Source organism: Gouania willdenowi, chromosome 16 (assembly GCF_900634775.1).
Source record: "Gouania willdenowi chromosome 16, fGouWil2.1, whole genome shotgun sequence".
In the NCBI taxonomy this organism is placed as follows: domain Eukaryota; kingdom Metazoa; phylum Chordata; class Actinopteri; order Blenniiformes; family Gobiesocidae; genus Gouania; species Gouania willdenowi.
Window position 1 is genome coordinate 38,662,210 of NC_041059.1, and position 12,675 is coordinate 38,674,884.

The window sequence follows — 12,675 nt, forward strand, 5'->3', positions numbered from 1 at the left end:
ACAAAGTCAATTATCTGAACTCAATTACAACAGCAACTTATTTTTACAATTACGATTTCAATTATAATTAGGGCTGCGTATCGCCAGGTACCTCATGATACGATATATCATGATATTTTTATTATTATTTTTTTTTTCCCGAGATAACGATATTGTGATATGACGCTACATCGATAATCGATATATTGCGGGAAATTTCATCCACGATACATCACGATATCTGTGTCACTTACTAGAATTGATCTACTGCACTGAATCCATTTCACAGGAATTACAAAACATTGTCAATCAATTTCTCATGAATAACAGCCATGTGTATACTGTACAGTGACTCTTCTTTACACACACTGACCACAACTAGTCACATGTCTTTAAGAGAGACTAATACAAAACAATGCTTCACCAAAATATTGTTAATGATGTTTGCGCAAATTAACTTTAAATCATTAAAAGCAAAATGAATGCAGAAAATACTCATTTCAGTGCTAATATTATCAACTTTTCTGTAAACATAGACACATATTAGTGCTGCTTAACAAGCACAATTCACTTATTTTATGAAAACAGGAAAATTTCACTGCATATGAAAAATAAACATTTCAGTCAGTGCATTACCCTGACATTGATCATCTCATCTACAACAACACGCAACTTTTCCCACGAATCGTAAATAAATATCCATGTTTGGTGCCAGTGAATCGATAACGTATCTCTAGATGAAACATCGCGATATATCGAGATATTGTCACACTTCTAATTATAATTATGTAATAATTGTAATTAATTACCGATTGCAATTATAATTGACCCAACACTTTAACATATGGCCTTGTGTGCATCTGCTCTCGTCCTCAGTGGAGAAGCCAAGCGTCGTGGAGACTCACGCTCAGCCCGCACGTCTCAGCGGCAGCAGCTCCAGCTCCAACTCTTCCTCCTCATCCTCCTCTTCCTCATCCTCAGACACCAGCGACTCAGACTCCAGCTGAGGTCCTGGTAACACAAAGCAGCACACACTCAGGGACTTGGGCTGGCCCAGGACCCCTCACACCCTGAGACAGAAACACTGATGAAGTCCTTCCACAGGCTGAATGTGGGACTCGCCCCAATGTTTGTAAATACTTGTACAAATTAATGTTTCTTTTATAAAGAAGATTTTTTTTTTATTTCGATCCTCCAAAGAGGGGGAAAGGCTGCGTTTCCTAAGTGAGGAAGTGGATTCCTCACTCCTGGGACTGGATCCAACACCCTTGAGGACACGAGCCTTTAGAAGAAGCCCAGCCGCAAGGATCCACGTTGTTCATAAGTTATTAAAATATTCACTCAAGGTTTCGACTATAGACATAAAAAAGGTAGATAGGACTAGATCCACTGGTCTGAAAATGGACGCCATTTTTCCAGGGACGAGCTACGCACAGTAGCGTCTGTCCATCAGGACAATGATCACATCCCTCACATTCCAGAACTATTCTGTGAAATGTAACAATATCCACAACTTGCAGCGTGTTGGTAAATAAACACGTGTATACAGTATTTTTATTTTTAGAATTTATTTCAAAATTGTATTAATTTTCATTTACCAACTGTAGTAATAGTAATAATAATTACATGCTCTAAGTCTCATTGCTAAATTTCACTACATGGTTCTTTGATGTGATGGATTTGGTAAAATGATGGCCAAAGTTGAGCGTTTCTCGCGTCCGTTCTCCTGCTTGTTTCTATGGTTACGACCCTGTTCACTCTGAGCCTGTGCTTGTTCTGGATACAGCATCAGTTGGCGGTTACAGGACTTTGTAAGAGTTTATGTTACTGTATTAGTGTTCCATGGTGACAGTGTTTGGACTGACTGAAGCTCCCAGTGGGACCTCCCTGTGACAGATTCAATGTCAGGGGCCATCGTTGCTTGTACATAATGTAACTTTACATTTCTCAGAGTATTTTTTAATACTCCTGTAGCTCTTGTGTTTCACTCCAGCGATGCTGTGTATTAAAGACTCTCCTCTGTTAGTCATAGTCAACTTATTGGAAACCCTTCAGATTGCAGTGTTTGCTGTTTACCAGCAGGTGGCAGCAGGAACTTATTCACAAGAGCAACAGCAGTCATAAAGTGACCAAAAACAACTGTATGATCAATGAAAACTGTCAAAATGTTACTCTGGAGAGTAAAATGTTCCTTTGTCTCTCATTAAAGGCTTAAATAATGGTTTTACAGTTGATGACAAATGCTGATTATTTAGTGTTGAGCAGCAGTTTTTCAAACTCAGAATAAACTAAACCTGAAGTGAGTTTCCATAAGAGAAAATGTTGAGAAAACACACTTTTTCACTGATTCTGTTCGTCATCAGCGGTTCATGTCAATCCTGCATTCATGCTGCAGAGCCCCTCTGTGTTCACATCAGACCTGTATAAAGTACTGACAATCCAGACATGAGCTAATGTATCTTATACTGACTTTGTACAATTAGAATCTGTCTATGTAGCTGTTATTTTCTGTATTTAAAAAGTAACTAAACCCCCAAACCCACTTTTTTATGCTGAATACATATTTATTTGGGTATGAAATATTGCTGTTAATTGATCCTAGTCCAACTTTTAATTTTGCGTATTTAGTTGTAAACATCGACGCATCCAACTCGGTGAGTTTCACTGTTTTCTTCTGGTGCCAAATCCTTCCTGGTTTGGTCCTGGTAAAAAAACCTGTCCGTGTGGTAGAGCTCCGTGTGGTCACGAAAAATATTTGCTGGAGTTCAATGTTTTCAATCCAAGTGAATGACGAATGCCAAGGAAAAATGGGAGGACGCATGTCGCGGCCCACATTCTTGCCGCACGGATCAAACCGCCCCGACCAACGGGAGAAAAACTTTTACCGCGTCTTCTAATTGAGTTTGTAATCTGGCCGCTCAAACATTGTGGGTTGAACAAGTGAATTTTGCTATTGGCTGAGACAAATTATTTGCATCATCGTGCATCTCTAACTTTCACTGTTGGCCCCGCCCCGCCTATAAAAGCTGAGAGGAGTGAGCATTGATTGACTGGTGCTGGTGTTTGTGACTCTGTGCTTCTATGAAGAGCAGATTCTGGTCTAATCTGAGGGTTCATCAAGCGATGTGTGTGTGTGTGTGTGTGTGTGTGTGTGTGTGTGTGTGTGTGTGTGTGTGTGTGTGTGTGTGTGTGTGTGTGTGTGTGTGTGTGTGTGTGTGTGTGTGTGTGTGTGTGTGTGTGTGTGTGTACAGACATCATGTGTGTATTCCCGTCTGTCACTGTGAGTGCATGGACGTGCGTGTACTTTTTGTTGCTGTGTGTGCATCTTCCTGGTTCATGTGTGTGAGCTACAGTGTCTGTAGGGCTGTGTGTGAGCATCGCGTCGTGACTGTGTGACACATCTCAACTGTGAACTCACTGTGGAGCACTCTGTGCTGCCTGACTGGATATGTCTTACTGCTACAGGAGTAATGCCCATAATCAGGGCATTTTTATGATTCCCCCTAGTGGCACGTCAGCAGAGAGCAGGGGTTTAATTACTCTTTAAAGCTGCAGTTTGTAGAATCATGAAATGCTTCACACTCCCCCCACGAACGTGCACAACTCGTGGAGCTCTTAGTGAGTTTTTTCTTAATGGACACTAGTGACCAATGTAGGGACTTTATCTTGTGCTATTGAAGAGTTTTCTGATGTTTGAGAGACATGAATGCACGTATCACAAGCAGCTGAGCAGAGCAGACACACACTCCACATCCACACTGCAAATGAATTGCGTCTGTTTTCTCCACTTTGGATAATGTTTCTCTGAGGTTTACAAGCAATGTATCCCATCTGTTATCACTCTCTCTCTGACTCGGTGTGTGCGGCAGACTGTGCACGGACTGAAAGTGAATCACACGCAGTCCCCCACATGCTGAGTGAGAAGGACCTCCGTGGTGTCCATTTGTCCCAAACAAGTTTGTGCCTTTATTCTGTTGCTTCTCTACCTCGTCTTCCTTTTTCCTCTTGCTTTGCCGTGTAACCGCTGAGCCAAAAGCTGCATTAGAGACTTCTGCTGTAATGTAATGACATGGAACTTTCCCTACTCTCAGATCGTGAACACACAGACTTTTGACGAGCAGCCATTAGTAACGCTTAAAACCGTTCATGGGATCCTTGTGTTGGTAGAAAGATCTCTGATTGGCTCAAGTCCAGCATCACGCTCCCGTATTTCTAAAGCTCATTTACAGGACCAGGAGAAGAGACTCACTGTCCACTCAGAACACTTTGGATTACAATACACTCAAAAAACGATTATGAAATTTTGACCAAATTACACCAAAAAAAAAACGTACATACTGCAGCTTTAAGTATCAACAGTGTAAGTTTGAGGAAAATGTGCACCTTGAAATATTATTTTGAAAATCGATGTAGCAGGATGGATTCTTCTGCTGAATTTATCTGAAAAACATGGAGCAGAAACAGTTTTGTTACTTTGTTGGACCCTGAAATTAATGATTGCCTTTTACCCTCCAAACAATGAAACAATGAATTAACATTTTCACATTTTCCCACACATTGCAGGGAAACATCTATGATTTAAATGATGTTCCTTAATGATCTAAAAAGCCCTTTTTAAACAATGTACAAAGGAACATTTCCAACAAATCACAATACTGTATGTTTGGTTCCAACTTAATTACAATGATTCTATTCATTCGATAATTTTGTTAATAATAAGACAATGATGTAATAAAGTAGGGCTATCAAACTTGTTTCAGGTCAGAGGTCAACCACGGAGCAGTTTGATCTCAGGTGTGATGCAAATTTTAGGCGTAAAAATAAGCAATCCCAACATTTTTATGCCCTATTTTACACTTTCACGTATAAATGATATGTAAAATACCGACAATATCTAAGCTTGATAAACTTGAATTTTTTAGATTTTGTGACCAATTTTTATCAAATTTGTGGAAATCCCTGAGGAAATTTGCACGACACTGGAAAAAAATTGAGTTCTTTCAAGAGTTTGGGATTAAAAATGACATCAAGGAGCACCCTGAGATATCTAGAGCTGAATTATTTGATCATTTACACAATGACTAATGTTTTCTGTCATTTTTAATTCCTCCTGCGGGACACAGTAGATTAGTGGTTTTCAACCTTGGAGTCGTGCGATTAATTTAAAACTCTGACAGACACAGACTTCTGTCCACGTTGGTCACAGTGATTCATCTATTTTCATACTGTCCAATGTAAAGTCACAGTTTGATCCACTACAGAGTGAAACAAGTTGTCATATGCAGATGAGGATGGACCACACATATTTCAATGAGGCTCAGCTCAGGTTCCTTTAAACAACTGATATTTAAAACTGCGTATTATGGAAACCAATGGTTGTGTTTCACTGTAAACATTACGCTCTGTGGACATGTTATTTCCTCATATCTCCAGCATCTAACTCTGTCACGCTTTACAGCGATGATGATGAAGATGATGATGATCAAGGATAGAGATTTTAACTGTGACTCAGTCAGAATGCGGCCGATCCTCAGTCACACTGCAATAATCTAATTAAATTAACCTGTTATATTGTTTATCAATGAAGGCGTTTCAAATTAAAAGTGAACTTTATCATTTTCACGGATTTCAATGACATTTACAAGCATTGGGAAAAATTCCATGTTCCGTGTTTTCTAGACAGCCCCAAAAAAATGACATCACCGCCTCCTTTCCTTCAGCCCACCTTCATTCACTCACGTGTGCTTTTTGGCTCCTTACGTGTGGTGGGCGTGTCAGCAGCCTGGACCAGAGAATACGTATAGAAGAGAAGCGCGTAACTGCAGACGCGCAAAAAAGTGCTTAAGTCCAGACGGGAGAATAGAGCCCATAGTGGGAGCTTAAGTAGAGTTGTCAGTTATGGCCAAATGAGTATGTGTTTGAAGGTTGGATGTACAAAGAGGTGTATACACACTGTAGTGTTTAAGGAGTATATTTCCGGGTGCAAAGTAAAATAGCGTGTGCGATTTCCCTGGTTTATTTCTACAGGACATGCACATGATGAATTGATTGTTGGACTTAGGCAAATGAATAATAAATGTACCAGAGCATCCCCCGTCTTTAGACCCTCCTTCGGTGAGGAAAAACACAAAACCCAGTGGGAAAATTAATTACACACAAACATGCCATGTACATCCAACATACGACCATAGAGAACAGACACCGTTCTGGTGGCACAGGGCATCCCATTCGGTTTAACCAGCGTTTATCATGACATCATCAGTCAGAACATTCTAATTGGAACTCTGATCACTGTTGAACAATGTTCAACAGGAGTTCCACAGTGTGGATTGGTCATTCCAAATTAGTTTTGATGTTATGTGTATTTATCTTAGTGAGTTTGAACGCTGGAAAGCAAATGATATTTTAGATGGAGCTCATTGGTGACTAGAGGCCCTGAGGGCCCCAGACATGGCCAATGCGGGCTATCTGGTGCCGTATTGGTGACCCCTGGTATATAGTCATCTTAAAAATGTAAATTATTGTTTTAACCAGAAATTAAATGAGTTTAAAAAAAATGGTGGGGAAATGTTGTGAAATGTGGTTTTAAAAACCACAGAAATTGGTTAGAAGTTGCAAATTAGAGTGAGAAAAAACAGACAGAAAATGTGGTAAAATGACAAATCATGAATGTGGTTAAAAAAAAAAATAAGCATGAAATACAGTGAAAAGAGGTTAAAAGTGACAATAATGGATCAACATATGTTACATTAGGTGGAAAAGTGGTGGAAAGGGTTTATAAGAGCTGAACATGTCTTAAAGGCAGAACAAACTGTAGAAAAGGTATTTAAATTTAATAGGGAAGTGACAGAAATGGGGGAAATGTAGCAAAAATGCTTTAAAAGGAGCAAAAATACGGCAAGAAAAAGTGATGAAAATAAAGTGCTCAAAATGTCAAGAACACATACTGTAAGTCTATGCCTAATAATTCCAGTAAACGTGGGGTTAGGAGTGAAAACCAACACTGGACATTGAAAATGTTCATTCACCATCTTAAATGCTGTTGTTTTTTTAAATTCTAATGAATGAGAATAAGGTGGAAGCAGCAGCTGCTCGTTCCCACAGTAGCCCATGTTGACTGTCAATGATTGATCCACAGCAGCAGCAGTTCTTATAAGATCTGTCTGCCTGTCCTGGGTGTGTTTTTCTGCTGTAATGGCCTCTCTGCTCCCTGCTGTGCTGCTTCTGGCCGTGCTGTCCTCTGGGCTGTGTGAGCAGAAGGTTTTCCTGCAGAGAGCCGGCACGGCCTTCACCAGCAGAGGCTTCAGATCCCTGCTCAACGTCACCAATGGAGAGCAGTTTGGAGGCTGGACGTGGCCAGAGATGTGTCCTCCTCACTTCTACGCGGTTGGATTCAGCGTTCGGGTAACAAGTGCACATTTTTCAATCTCCCATGTTCAATTACAATTCAGTGACGATTAGTGACAATTACAATTACAATTAAATTACAATTATTTTTTATCCACAGAAAGTCAATTGTAATTACGTTCTCAATTACTGAGCCTGAAATAAACAACATAATAAAAGTTAACCTTCCTCTTGTGTTAACTTTGTTAGCATCTTTTATGAAAACTGGTCCTAAATCAGATGTAAAATACATTAAAAATGATTGAATCTATTAGTTACATTGTTAGACTTTCTAATCAATGAAAATATACGTTTTCATTTTTTTAGTGTGGGAGTCTGAGACTTTTGTGTCAGTATAGCCGTTGATTTCAAGCTCGATATTTTAATAATTGTTAACTACATGTGTTTAGAACTGTACATAGAACTGTAACATCTAGGCACTTTATCCATTCGGTGAATTATTATTGGTCCGATATTATCCAGAAAATGAATATGGGATTTGATCTAAAATCACAGATATAAGTGCTCCGATAAAACTTTCCACTCCAGCACTTCTATCCATAGATGACTGTGGTTCACACTTTTTATTCAACTGTAGAATACTGTAGATATTATGTTGAGGGTTAAAATGTATGTAACCAATTGTTTAATAATAAATGGGTCAGTTTTTCTCATCCCTACTGTTGCTGACTATTGTTCTCAGTTTGAGTGACATCACTTAATCAAGCCTTTGTAACATTTCACACTACAAAGTAAGTCATAAAAGTGTGTATGATTTGTGCTGATATCATATCGGATCTACATCGGTATCGGCCGATACGCAAGGCTACAATATCGGTATCATATCGGAAGTGAATAAGTTGTATTGGGACATCCCTAATTTTTAGCAGCTGAAACCAACAGTAAATTAGGCTCATGGGAAAGGTACCTGCTGTGGACAGAGATAACGTGTGAACGGCTCTGTTTCCTCAGGTGGAGTCCAACCAGTACGGCAGTGACGATACGGCCATGAACGGGATCCGCCTCATCTGCTCCAAAGACGAGGACCGAAGCTTCCTGTACTCTGTGGAGTCTCACACCGGATAGTAAGTCCCCGTGGAATCAACGTGACTTCTGCGTGTAAACGAATAAAGAATCAGACGTGCAGAGAACAGGTTCATGTTGATATTTGGATGTTGATGGGCTAAGATCCTCCGAGGTTCCCTTTGCATGGAGAACGATTTAAAGACAAACATTACAGAGTTCAGTTCATCCTCTCAACCTCACGCTTCTCATTAAAGTTGTATTTTACAGTTTCAGGGTGATAAATATTACTGATTAACTGTATGTTCAATCAACAAATGTTTGGTAGATTTATTTTTCCAAAATAAGGAGATTGTTTCTCACTGAAAATTCCAGAAATGTGTTATTTAAATAAATTGAGTGATAATTCTGAATAAGGTGTTTTCTTGTGTGCTTAAGATTAATAATTCTTATTTTATTATATTCTAGTGCAGCGCCCGTAGGAAGCATGTATATATTTAGCACTGTAATATAGGCTAGCATACATCTGCAGCCTGCTGAGAGAGTGAAAGTTAGAAATAGAAATGAACTTTCTTCTATTGATTCTCGTTTTTTATTTTGCCATTAAAAGAGGCCAATACGTCTCAAAATAACTTCACTAATCAATCGATCTTTATTTGTATAGCGCCAATTCATAACGCGTTATCGCAAGACACTTAACAGAACGCAGGTAAAAGACCTGACTGTGATGATGAACGGGCCCTCGCAACCACACACGTTGGGAAGTGGTGCACGTTGGGAAGTGGTGCACGTTGGGAAGTGGTGCACGTTGGGAAGTGGTGCATGTCGGGTGTGGCAGAAATGTTAAAGTGTTGAGACGTAGCTGACCATTTTCAAGGATTATATGACAAACTTTCCTGCAATGTTCTGTGCAAATATTTCTATGATTTCCTTTTACCAACAGGTGGCGCTATGACTATGAATCACAGTTGGGTTAAACGATAACTCATTTTTTTGGCATACAAATGAAAGCTGCTATAATTAATTAGCATCTACTTAGCTCTACAAACTCTTAATAACTTCCATAAGTGTAGCACATCATCCTAGTGGACAGGCTGCTAAGATGAATATTTCAGTCTGGTAGTGATGTAATTCTCTTTGCTCCTAGCATTACTGCCCAAATATTTAAACTTATCCTGAGTTACCATGACTACCTGTCAAAATTGAGCTGTTCTAACTTATCCTGAGTTACCATGACTACCTGTCAACATCAGTTCTTAAAATTGTCCACTCCCGTGGGGCGTCCAAACAAATCTGATGTTGCACACCATTGAACCAAGCAGCAGCCATGTTGAAAGTCTCAGCTCTGTCTATCCCTGAACCACAGAGATATTTGAGCCACAGACAGACAGACAGACAGACAGAGATTGCTTGCTTTATAGATGGATTATTACTTAAAATGATCGGTAAAATTCAGGGGCAAATGTCACTGTAGGGCAACAGTGTATAGGTTAGGTTTGGTTTCTTTATTTGTACCAGGAGGTAATAAGGTTTTACAGACAGGGATATGGCAGACCAACATAAAACATACAACAACAACCTTACAGGACCAACATGGGACATACATGATCAACAGTTAAAAACTCTGCAGAAAGCTTTTTCACAGATCAGACTTATGCTTGTGCAAAAGATAAAAGAGTGGTTTTTAGCTCGTGCACATTTAAAAGGGAGATCGCTGACAGCGTGAAACTCTTTCTGTACCTATGTGTTTTCTCCCTATGGGGCCATCAGCCATCGGCCAGATCGAAGGAGCTGAAATTACCTCTGTAGAGGGTGGGAACAATTTCCAGCATTGCATCTGGCTTTCCTCTGCATCTGGGTGGAAAAACAACCGTCAATGGAAACATGTTCAAAGTGCAATTACACTTTGTTGAGATTTAGAAATATCACTTTTATTTTATGAAAATCTGTAATGGAAACCCAGCTAGTGACATATTGGTTGGGACTCACTAATACGTTGATCAACCCACTTAATAATTTGATTAAGAGTAAAGTAGATATTCTTTATTCATTCTGCAATGGGAAAATGTACTGACATGACCGCTCAATAAAAAAAGGGCTAAAAACAACAGAAAGCAACACATAAAAAAACTTGTAAGACACCTGAAAAATTATGAATAGAAAAATATAAATAGAAAAAAATAATCTAAAAAGAATAAAGGATACAGATATATACATATTAACGATACAGATATATACATATTAACAGGCGGGGGAATGGAGATTTATATACATATTTACAGACAGTACAATTAAGGGAACATTTTCCTTTTAAAGCCAGCTTACCAAACCATGGCACAAGAGAAAATGACAAGACAGATTCAATAAAAGTGTGATAAAACAGAGTCATATATAAAATTACATTATGTTTTTAATGTGCATAAAAGGAGGTACATGGCTTTTGGTTAGATGTCTGAAGGGGTACGGGACTGTGAAAAGTTTGGAAACCACTGATATAGTGTTTTCTTTCCTCCTCTTCTTCATGCTCACCTTTCTCTTTTCCTCAGCTTTGGTGACTGGTCGGCCCCCCAGTACTGCCCCAGAGGGGTCCTCATCTCCTTCCAATTGCGTGTGGAGCCCCATCGCGGCCTGTTTGGAGATGACACCGCCGTCAACAACATCAAGTTTCGCTGCAGCAGCAACCCTACTCTGGAAGCCCCGGGCATGGACTGGGGGGAGTACGGAACCTGGAGCACGGAGTGCAGCGATGGAGGAATCTGTGGCATCGAGACTAAGATGGAGGAGTATCAGTACGGCCTGGACGACTCCACGCTCAACAACGTGCGTTTCCACTGCTGTGACAGATACCAGCAGGTAGGAACAAACAATCTCACTGTCCTGTCCAATCTGGTCTGGTCTTTTTAAATGCTGAGTTGAATCAGGTTTAATTTTGTCTTGTCAAGATTTGTCAGGGCAAGACAAGATTCAACATGTCTTAAGAAATGTTGTCCTGCTATGTCTTCTGGAATCTGTCCAGACTTGTCATTCTTATCTGGTTTTGTCTTAAGTTATCAGATTATGAGTTTTTAGATGTTATGAATACTGTCAGGTTGTTTCTTGTTGAATCTTGTCTTGTGTCTTGTTGAGTATTGTTAAATCTTGAGTATTGTTAAATCTTGAGTCTTGTTGAATCTTGTCTTGCCCCAACAAATCTTGTCTTAAGAAATGTTGTCCTGCTATGTCTTCTGGAATCGATCCAGACGTGTCATTCTTGTCTTGTTTCGTCTTAAGTTGTCGAATTATGACTTTTCAAATCTTGTAATGAATGTTGTCAGATTGTGTCTTGTTGAATCTTGTCATGTGTATTGTCGAATCTTGTTCAGTCTTGTTGAGTATCGTTGAATGTTGTCGTGTCTTGTTGAATCTTGTCCCTCTTTGTCTAATCTTATGTAATTTTACATGTTTGCAGTTACACAATGCTTTACAGATACAGATGTGCGCTGTTGGCCAATAACTTCTGTTTGTTTTCACTTTTCTTTTTACAGAAATGACGGGCAGATGTGAGCTCAGATATTTAAATCTTCCAACCAAATCATAAATTAAAAGTTGAAATGAAAACCTTGCGTTCGATTTCTTCATCTGATGGACTAGATTTATATAGTGCCTTATCACCACACTGAAGCAGTCCCAAAGCGCTTTACATATCAGCTCATTCACTCTCACATTCACACACCAGTGGGACAGCACTAGTCAACCATTGGGAGCAACTTAGGGTTCCCAAGACACAGTCACATACTGGGATCGAACCCCCAACCTCTCGATCAGAAGATGACCCTCTACCACCTGAGCCACGGTCAATGGTAGTGTGTCCATCCATACATCTCTATCTGTACTCTGGTCACGGGGGCAGCATTCTTACCACGGAAGCCCAGACTCCCCTCTCCCCAGCTCTGTTGTATCTGACTGAGGTTTCTTTTTGCCTCTTTTCTTCTCAATTCCGTTCATTTCTTGCTCAGTTAGATGATTGAGTGTCACATATTGTGCAGCTGTTTATTAAATGAGCCTGTGTAGCATGATGCATCAGCAAATTTAACCCAGAATTGTTTTTCTGGTCAGACTTTATTTGATAAAATTATCTAGATTTATATCATTTATCACCATTTAGAGAAAATATATTGAGATGAGTTTTGGTCCATATCACCAGCCCTAGTAGGAATGTTCACAGCATTTTAATGTTAATAAAGGTCAACCTACCAGATTCTAATCACATAATTGTATTTAGTAAGTGCTTGACAAGTGGGTATTTTA

The 12,675-nt window shown here is 39.5% G+C and overlaps 2 protein-coding genes and 1 long non-coding RNA gene across 6 annotated transcripts in view; 2 read left to right on the forward strand and 1 right to left on the reverse strand.

Moving 5' to 3' along the window:
- brd2b (bromodomain containing 2b) overlaps positions 1-2,200 on the forward strand; it is a 29,059-nt gene extending 26,859 nt beyond the window's left edge. For all 4 annotated transcript variants that reach the window (XM_028469952.1, XM_028469954.1, XM_028469953.1 and 1 more), the window contains exon 12: positions 856-2,200. In XM_028469952.1, coding sequence (XP_028325753.1) covers positions 856-986 — 131 coding nt within the window. In that variant the 3' untranslated portion in view covers positions 987-2,200. The remainder of the gene's footprint in view (positions 1-855) is intronic.
- Positions 856-11,050, reverse strand: LOC114477574 (uncharacterized). Its single transcript, XR_003675730.1, has 5 exons — positions 10,918-11,050; positions 10,129-10,242; positions 8,294-8,478; positions 4,363-4,419; positions 856-990 (listed from the first exon to the last, which is right to left on the reverse strand). It is a non-coding gene; the product is annotated as an uncharacterized LOC114477574 (long non-coding RNA).
- LOC114477571 (vitelline membrane outer layer protein 1 homolog) lies at positions 7,164-11,985 on the forward strand. Its single transcript, XM_028469956.1, has 4 exons — positions 7,164-7,383; positions 8,338-8,450; positions 10,935-11,241; positions 11,913-11,985. The coding sequence occupies exons 1-4, from the start codon at positions 7,174-7,176 to the stop codon at positions 11,916-11,918; spliced, it is 636 nt and encodes a 211-aa protein (XP_028325757.1). The 5' UTR covers positions 7,164-7,173; the 3' UTR covers positions 11,919-11,985.
- Positions 11,986-12,675: the final 690 nt, after the last annotated feature.

Excerpts from the sequence above, each read along its gene's own strand:
- LOC114477571 (XM_028469956.1), top strand. The coding sequence starts at position 7,174 with ATGGCCTCTCTGCTCCCTGCTGTGCTGCTTCTGGCCGTGCTGTCCTCT. Across the intron at positions 7,384-8,337 it reads CGGTTGGATTCAGCGTTCGG|GTGGAGTCCAACCAGTACGG; the intron begins GTAACAAGTGCA and ends CTGTTTCCTCAG. Across the intron at positions 8,451-10,934 it reads GTGGAGTCTCACACCGGATA|CTTTGGTGACTGGTCGGCCC; the intron begins GTAAGTCCCCGT and ends TCTTTTCCTCAG.